This window comes from Rutidosis leptorrhynchoides, chromosome 2, assembly GCF_046630445.1.
Source record: "Rutidosis leptorrhynchoides isolate AG116_Rl617_1_P2 chromosome 2, CSIRO_AGI_Rlap_v1, whole genome shotgun sequence".
Lineage (NCBI taxonomy): Eukaryota > Viridiplantae > Streptophyta > Magnoliopsida > Asterales > Asteraceae > Rutidosis > Rutidosis leptorrhynchoides.
This window is the reverse complement of record NC_092334.1, coordinates 299433624-299442907: the sequence shown is the minus strand read 5'-3', so window position 1 is coordinate 299442907 and position 9284 is coordinate 299433624. Positions and strand designations below refer to the sequence as shown.

General features: G+C 32.8%; 2 protein-coding genes across 2 annotated transcripts; both read right to left on the bottom strand.

Moving 5' to 3' along the window:
• Positions 1-1335: 1335 nt before the first annotated feature.
• On the bottom strand, positions 1336-1776 carry LOC139888724 (uncharacterized). The gene has a single exon (XM_071871717.1). It carries the CDS (start codon positions 1774-1776, stop codon positions 1336-1338), a length of 441 nt encoding a protein of 146 aa, XP_071727818.1.
• Positions 1777-2750: 974 nt separating this feature from the next.
• Positions 2751-4081, bottom strand: LOC139888723 (uncharacterized). Its single transcript, XM_071871716.1, has 2 exons — positions 3427-4081; positions 2751-3043 (listed from the first exon to the last, which is right to left on the bottom strand). Exons 1-2 carry the CDS (start codon positions 4079-4081, stop codon positions 2751-2753), a joined length of 948 nt encoding a protein of 315 aa, XP_071727817.1.
• Positions 4082-9284: the final 5203 nt, after the last annotated feature.

Here is a 9284-nt window from a genome sequence, read left to right as displayed (position 1 = left end):
TTTAAAAATATGCCATGAACGACTCTATGTAATATCTTTAAAATGAGTAAATGCATAGCGGAAGATTTCTTTAATACATGAGAATAAACATGCTTAAAAGTGTCAACCAAAAGGTTGGTGAGTTCATAGGTTTATTATAAACAATGATTTTCAATAATTTTAATAGACCACAAGATTTTATTTTTAAACAACATATAGGAATCACATCTGTATAAATCATTCTCACGATAAGTTGCCTGGTAACCGACATTAACAAAAATGGATATAGAATATCCCCAACATACAGGAATCACATCTGTATAAAATCGAAGTACTAAAGCATCCATACCCTGGATGGGGTTGTTAGGCCCAATAGATCTATCTTTAGGATTCACATCAATTAGAGCGTATACTAATTCTTAGGCTACCAAGCAAAAGTAGGGATATCCGGTATAATAATTCAGTCGAAGAATGTTTTAAGTACTTGTGTCTATTTCATCAAACATTTATAAAAATAGCATGCATTCTCATCTCAAAAATATTTATAGCAAAAATTTGTAAAAAGGGGACTATGAAAACTCACTTTTCAATATTGAGGTTCAATATTGTAGGAAAAATACAATGATGTTGACGAACACATGATTGGCCTCGAACTCACGAATAATATCCCGGGACAATACCCATAATTTCCATAATTAAAACCCATAAATTCCTCAGCTGTAACCCATTTGAAAACCCGTTTGAAAGTCACCGAACATAACCCCGTCGTAGTATTATATGTATATCTTAAATATAATAACAATAAAAAAATAATACTATTGATAATAATTTACGGAGTATACTAGATAAACAGATGGATATATGTTTTATGTATGTGTGAGATGATCGATTCATATATATATATATATATATATAAAATTGAATATGATAATAATAAATATAATAATATATAGATTACAGAAAGAAAACGTGTGATATATCTAGCCGCCCCCTTTTTGTTTTCTTTTGACTCCGTGTTTTCACGGACTGGTATTTCGTGCTCTGTTGCTAATAATTAACGGGTAAAAATATGAATGAAAATTCCATTTTTAATATTTGAATACATATATTTGTTTTGGTCTTAATCTTTATAAAACTAGTTGTTAAAAGGTTTTCTGTCCCGTGTCCTCTTTCCTAATTTTTTTGTGTGGGTAAAGGGATACCCCGATGAATATTATAAATAATAAAAAATGGATACACGAGAGTACTGGAGCATCAAGAAAGCCTTGAGCTACAAAAAGAAAAGAAACAACCAACGCTAACAGACATCTAGGACTGAAAGCAACCCACACTAGACAAACAAACAGACTCTAGAACTCAGATCTGCCATGTTTGCTTCATGCTATCCACATAACCTGAGTTCTTGAATCGCAGAGACAACAACTTCAGACGGACTGTGGAGAAGATATCTTCAAAGAGCTTGACTTCTGTTCGGTGTGACTTTTTAAACATCCGATTGTTTCTTTCCTGCCAGATGAAATAAATCACTGCTGCAAAACATAACTTTGCAACAACAACCCGCACTATATTGTGAGCTGCACAAGGCAATAACATGGACCGCACACCACGCTGATTACAAGGAAGAGATAAACCTGTTAATGAAACAACTCTCATCCAAACCTTAGCTGAGTATGTACAAGCAAAGAAAAGATGGTCATGAGAATCCATACATCCATTATACAACGGGCACAATAGTGGAATACCAGTTTGAATTTCCCACGCTCTAAGCTTATCCTGAGTTTTCAAATGCTCCCCCATCAATAGCCATATAAGAAACGCATGTCGCGTGACACATTGTGGAAACCAAACAAATTAGAACCAATTAACCTTAATGGAATGAGGCCTAATTGTTTCCCATACTAATCGGACAGCAAACTTATGTGTTCGATCCCCCAGGCCACACCAAATCAATTTATCACTCTTATCATTAAGACATGGAACCGAAATCATTTACAGCTGTGTATATTTTGAACTCTAAGCACTCGACCAACTCCAATTGGAATTAGAAATAATATCAGCAACTTTCCTTTGCATATCCAACCCCGCACTTAAGATATCAGTTTTGGAAATAATATCCGCAAATGGCCCTGGACTGCTCCATGAATCAAACCATGCTGAAGCTAGCTGACCATCTCTAAGATCAACCTCAATAAACGGACGAATACGCGGCCTGATTTGTAGGAGTTATCTCCAGCTCCAACTCGAATTAGCCATAATTGTAGTTTCCCAAAAATGTTTTTCTGCGAGCCTATGGGTATGAACCCACTGAACCCAAAGGGACTCTTTATTTGTTAGAATACGCCAAATGTGGGACGCCATTAACGCTATATTCCAGTATTTTAGCCGCTTAATATTGAGACCTTCCTCATCCTTAGGCATACACACATCATCCCATTTAACTTTAGCTCTCCCTTTCCTCATAGCCCCTTGACACCAAAGGAACCCTCGAAGAATTTTTTCAATAACTTTTATGATTGCATCGAGTAAGATAAATACTGAACACCAATATACCTGCATACAAGTGAGCACTGAATTTATTAGTTGAACCCTTCCCGCATATGAAAGATATTTATTCTTCCAATCCTCAACTTTGTTCTTCACCCGATCAACCAAAACCCTGCAATCTCTATACATAATGCGTGAAGAGACTAAAGGAACTCTAAGGTATCTAACTGGAAGTACTCCTTCTTCAAATGGCATAATACACAAAATTTGCGTTTTAACATAATTAGTCACATTCGAAAAGAAACCGTACTCTTTGGCATACTTAGAACAAGACCCGAACACTTTTTGAACTCTTCGAGAGAGTCCCGTATCAAACCCACAGAAGCAACATCAGCATGGGCGAAGATGAATAAGTCATCCGCAAAACAAAGATTCACAATTTCTAACTTCGCACATTTCGGGTGATACCTGAATGACCTCGACTTACGAATGTTTCGTTTAAGTATCAACAACAAAACCTCCATGGCAAGCGTAAAAAGGTAGGGGGACATTGGATCGCCCTGGCGTAGACCACGCTTACCTTTAAAGAAACCATGTAACTCACCATTAATATTAATTGAGTAAGAAGTTGTAGAAACAAACTTCATAATCTAATTAACCATTTTCATTGGGAACCCAAAACGAATAAGAATCACATTAGGGAATTCCAAGTCACTGCATCATAAGCTTTTTGAATATCAACTTTGAATGCACATCTAGCCATACCTCTATCGAGGTGATAATTCTTCATCTACTCTTGAGTTAGAAGAATATTTTCCGAGATCCGATGCCCCGGAACAAAGGCGGATTGATTATTACTCACGATATCATCCATACTCAATTTAATACGTTTAGTAATAATTTTACTAATGCATTTATACAAAACATTACAACAAGAAATCAGTCTGTAATCCGTCACCTTACAAGGCGATAACACTTTCGGAACTAGAGCAATGATTGTGCTATTCAACTTAGTGAGTAGTTGACCGTTAATAAAGAATTGTTGAACAACCTTGATCACGTCATCACCAATGATATCCCACGACTTCTTAAATAAAGATGATGAATATCCGTCCGGGCTTGGAGATTTCGCGTCCCCAATATCAAAAATGGCATCTTTAATTTCTTGGGGTGTGACTGGCCTAATCATCTCAGCTGACTTCTGCTCGCTAACCATCCTCGAAAATAAGGAAACTGGATTAATTATTTCATCACATTGCATTGCCTTACCAAGAAATTCCTCATAGTGATGCACACAAGCATTTTTAGCTGTTGCACCTTCAACAAAATTTCCACTAGCATCGACAACAGCATTAATTCTACCTCTGTTTATTCTCCCCTTTACCACTTTGTGGAAGTAGCTTGAGTTGCTATCGCCTACTCGAAGCCATTCAACCTTGGACTTCTGTTTCAGAAAGCATTCCTCATCCAACACAGCATCATTAAAATCCTTTAATGCATTCCTTTCGTTCTCATGAAAGATAATCGAATACGGATCAGAGTCAAGATCGGTTTGCGCATCCTCCAGCCTTTTACGACATTCGAGCACCCTACTATGGAGGTTACCTTTGCACCACATCAATTTCCGTAACTTTTTTTAAATGTCGTAGCTTCTTTACCACACAAAACATACGATGTCCTTGAACATCAATTTTCCAGCCCTCCTTAACAATATTCTCAAACTCTACATGCTTTATGACATGGTCACTAAACTTGAAAGATTTAGGTTTTTTCTTAACATTACTTGGAATTTTGAGAATCGCAGGAGAGTGGTCAGAGATCCTATAAGGTTAAAATATGGCAAATGAGTCAGTATATATGTGACGACCTAGGAATTTCTGATCAAATTTAAACTTGATCTTTATATGATTCCGACACGATAAGCAAAGTCTGTAATGTTGAGTCTCAAAAACCTTTGAACTTTGTTCATGCATACATTTGACCTTTGAACTATGTATATAGATTCAGTAAACCTTTGACTGTGTCCGACGATTCACGAACAATTGTGTGTAATTAAATATGTAGTATATATAACATTTTTAATTAATAAATTACAATATTAATATATTTAATTACAAGTTAAGATAAATAATATATTAAAATTACTATTATTATTACTTTCATTAATATTAATAACTGTATTATTAATATTATTATTTGTAATATAAAAATATAGATATGAAATTTGATACATGTAACATGTTATATCTTAATTAGTATTTGTATAATTACCAGATATTATTTTTACCTTTATCATTAAAAATCAATATTTATATATTATTATTATCATTTCATTTTATCATTATCATTATCATTAATATAATAATAATTATTATTAGTATTATTGATATTATTATAAATGTTAATATTTTAGAATTATTATTAGTATTTTATTTTTTACAGCCTTCTATTATTAATCTATTTATTATTAACTAATATTTCAAAATCTAATGATACAGATATAAACAAAATCTGTTGTGTATCAACATCATATTCTTATTTATCTGTCCTTTTTGTTTGATAAATTGAACATGTCGATATCAATGCAGGACTAATATGTTGTAGGTCATTTTCCAGTTTTAACTTTCCCTCCTGACTTCATCTGTTATACGATTCCTTCTATCTCTAAATTTGTACGAATCATAATCCAATCACAAGTATAATCCAAATTCTGTTAGAAATCCATTTCAACTTTCATTATTTTTTTATCTTCATTATTGTCTGATCGATTCCAATTGTTTTTATAACAAACAAACTTTATTAGAATCAACTTTATTTTTTATTTTTTATTCTGACAGAATATCTTTCTGTCGAACAAATCAAACTAACAAACAACGATAATTGAGCTAAATTTATTATATGTACATCGGTTAACCTCTATATGGTACTGCACCAAAAGGAAGTCGAATTAAAAACAATCTTCACCATCTTCTACCGTGAGCAAACATCTTCACCCTTCACTTGTTCCTTTATCTTCGTTAATCACAACATTCTTTCATTCCATTGCCATCGAACAAACCTACATAAAAATCACCACTAACCATCTTGTTTTCCTCTTTGATTTGTCGAGCCACAATCACACACACCATCTATATTTCATCTATATTTTCTGCATATTGATAAACCACCACATCGACTTCCACCCTCACTCCTTGTTCGAAACAACCTTCAACAAAATCATCAAACTAATATTTTTGTGTACTCGGATTTGTATTCGAGATGCAATCAAAACCCAAACCATTCTTTTTGCTCGATCACGATCACAACTGAACACACCAACCCGGTTTTGTTGCTCGATGACTCTCATCATCCACCACTTATGACCACCACCTTCTTGTTGTATTCCAATACAATCGCCACCACCATAAATCTTCTTGCCACTCTCTCTCTCTTCTTCTCTCTCACTTCTCTTTTATCTTTCTCTACCCATATCCCTCTCCGTATATCTCTCTTATTCTTATTATTTTTGTTGATTGAGTCGTGAACCCAAAATTCCTCGAAAGTAATAACTACATCCTCCTGCTGTAACGTTTTCTTCGGATTGAACAAACTATCAAAAGAATAATCATAGGTTTACAGTTTTATTGGTTTAGCAACTTGAATATAGGTATAAATTTATATAGCAATCAAAGGAGCAAGTGGAACAAAGTGGGAATTGTGGCCGACCAGTGGAGGTGATGATATCGTTGGCTTTATTTTTTTTTACCAAGGTCCCCACCAACTATAACATCCAATTGTTATTCATGAAATATGCAATTAAATCAACTTGTAAATGTATCCTGGGGACTGCCCGTTTTCTAGTGTGGGCCGAAATTCTAGTAGCATAAATAGTTGGGCTGTCTCATTTTGTTGGGCCAGAGTAAAACGGGACCAGGCCTTTTAAATTCTGTGCTGCAAACGATCATCATAACTATTTCGTTCCAACTTCTGTTATGCTTCGGTCTTTCTGTTTTTACAACCTCGAAACCCTCATTGAAGAAATTGCAACTGCCAATCGGCTTTCTATGATGATATGTGATGATGAAAGGCCACGAGGTAATAAGATAATGAGGTGATGATATGGTTATAGCCTTAGGATTATAATTTTATGTGTATGTTGATTGATGAATAAAGGAAATGAAGATGATGTCAAGAATAATACATGATGATAAAGATGATGGATAATATAGTGAGGATATGATGATTGGGATGTTATAATAAGATGATGATAAACCAAAGTTAAATTGTGAGGATGTTAATTGGGTTCAAAAAGGAAAAGGCAATAGGAAATTACGGGTTAAATTAATTAAACGTGATGATTGTTACACGATCAGACGAGTGGTTCAATGGTTTAAGGGTGTTGGGTGTAACTGAGAGGTCACGGGTTCGAGCCCGGTTTGTGACATTTTTTTTTTCTTTTTAAGCTCCTTTTGAGGTAGTTCCTTTTTCTCATTATTTTTATTATTATTATTATTATTATTATTATTATTATTATTATTATTATTATTATTATTATTATTATTATTATTATTATTATTATTATTATTATTATTATTATATTATTATTATTATTATTATTATTATTATTGCCATCGTTATTATTATTATTATTATTATTATTATTATTATTATTAGTATTATTATTATCATTATCATTATTATTATTATTATTATTATTATTATTATTATTATTATTATTATTATTAGTAAAAGTATTATTATAGATACTATAGTTAGTATTATTATTACAACTATCATTATTATTAACATTAGTAGAAAACTTATGATTTAGTTTTTGTTATAAGCATTGTTATCATCATAACCAAATACGATTTTTACTACTATTATAAGCGTTGTTTTACCAAATAAATATTATTTATACAAAACTATACTTAAAAGTAATATTACATATAAATATGTATTAATCATATTAAAAATCTATATATAAATATTTATATATAACAAATTAGGTATTTTAAAATAATAAGTGATATATATTAATAAAATCATATAAATATTAACCTTTTTGAATATATACACAAATAAAATATATATATAATACACGAAATTGTTCGATTACAAATATATGTATTAATATACATATGAATGATATAGGTTCGTGAATCCGAGGCCAACCCTATACTTGTTCAATGTCGTTATATGTATTTTTACTACAAAATACAGTATGGTGAGTTTCATTTGAATCCCTTTTACTCTTTACATTTTTGGGACTGAGAATACATGCAAATGCTTTATTAACTGTTTTACAATAATTATATGCGTGAGTTTCATTTGCCCTTTTTACTCATTACATTTTTGGGCTGAGAATACATGCAAATGCTTTATTAACTGTTTTACAATATTTATATGCGTGAGTTTCATTTACCTTTTTACCCTTTACATTTTTGGACTGAGAATACATGCGCAACTTTTATAACTGTTTTACGAAATAGACACAAGTAATTGAAACTATATTATATGGTTGAATGATCGAAATCGAATATGCCCCTATATAGTCTGTAATCTAAGAATTAGGGAACAGAAACCCTAATTGACGCGAACTCTAAAGATAGATCTATCGGGCCCAACAAGCCCCATCCAAAGTACCGGATGCTTTAGTACTTCGAAATTTATATCATGTCCGAATGAGGATCCAGGAATGATGGGGATATTCTTATATGTTTATTGTGAATGTCGATTACCAGGTGTTCAAACCATATGAAGGATTTTTATCTCTATGTATGGGATGTGTATTGAAATATGAAATCTTGTGGTCTATTAAAATGATGGAAATGATTATTTATGTTAAACTAATGAACTCACCAACCTTTTGGTTGACACTTTAAAGCATGTTTATTCTCAGGTATGAAAGAAATCTTCCGCTGTGCATTAGCTCATATTAGAGACATTACTTGGAGTCAGTCATGGCATATTTCAAAAGACGTTGCATTCGAGTCGTTGAGTTCATCAAGATTATTATTAAGTCAATTATAGTTAGAGGTATTATGAAATGGTATGCATGCCGTCAACTTTCGATGAAATGAAAGATTGTCTTTTCAAAAACGAATGCAATGTTTGTAAATGTATCATATAGAGGTCAAATACCTCGCAATGTAATCAACTGTTATGAATTGTTTATAATCAATATGGACTTCGTCCGGATGGATTAGGACGGGTCCTTTCAGTTGGTATCAGAGCGATGGTCTTAGTGAACCAGGTCTTGCATTAGTGTGTCTAACTGATAGTCGTTAGGATGCATTAGAAAGTCTGAACTTCGACTGTGTCTGCATATCAAAAGTTTTGCTTATCATTTTTATCGAAAATCATCTGTTTTTCATCCTTAGGAAATTACCTGCTTATCATTCTTATTCTAGACGCACCTTACTGCATAGATTGCATGAATAGTGTATAGACAAAATTCGTATCTTAGCGTATCTGCTAATTCATATCTTAGCATATCTGTTACTGTAGACTTTGCCTGACAACTTCCGTAGATTCCTCCGTAACTTATGGGATGTTAGTATTATATATGCATATGTAAATTATGTATTGCAGGGTACTAATCTACATCCTATAATCTATTTCTTATTGAAAATCCTTCATCTGATCTTACGAGATGAATCCTGCAACCAGTTCGAGTCCCTCAGATTCCGATAGCTATTCCGATAGTTATTCCGACAGCTATTCCAACATAGATGTTCACCTAAGCTTCGAAAACAGTGTCATCGTCATGAATCAACCAATCAGCCATTATCAATTCATCTGATGGGTTCGTAGTCGACTTAATTAATGGAAACGCGCAG

What these genes read in the sequence shown, in the direction of transcription:
- LOC139888724 (XM_071871717.1), bottom strand. Translation starts at nt 1,776, where the DNA reads ATGGGGGAGCATTTGAAAACTCAGGATAAGCTTAGAGCGTGGGAAATT.
- LOC139888723 (XM_071871716.1), bottom strand. Translation starts at nt 4,081, where the DNA reads ATGTGGTGCAAAGGTAACCTCCATAGTAGGGTGCTCGAATGTCGTAAA. An exon ending in TCCGAAAGTGTTATCGCCTT is followed by an intron (nt 3,044 to 3,426) that starts GTAAGGTGACGG and finishes GTTTCTTTAAAG; the next exon opens with GTAAGCGTGGTCTACGCCAG.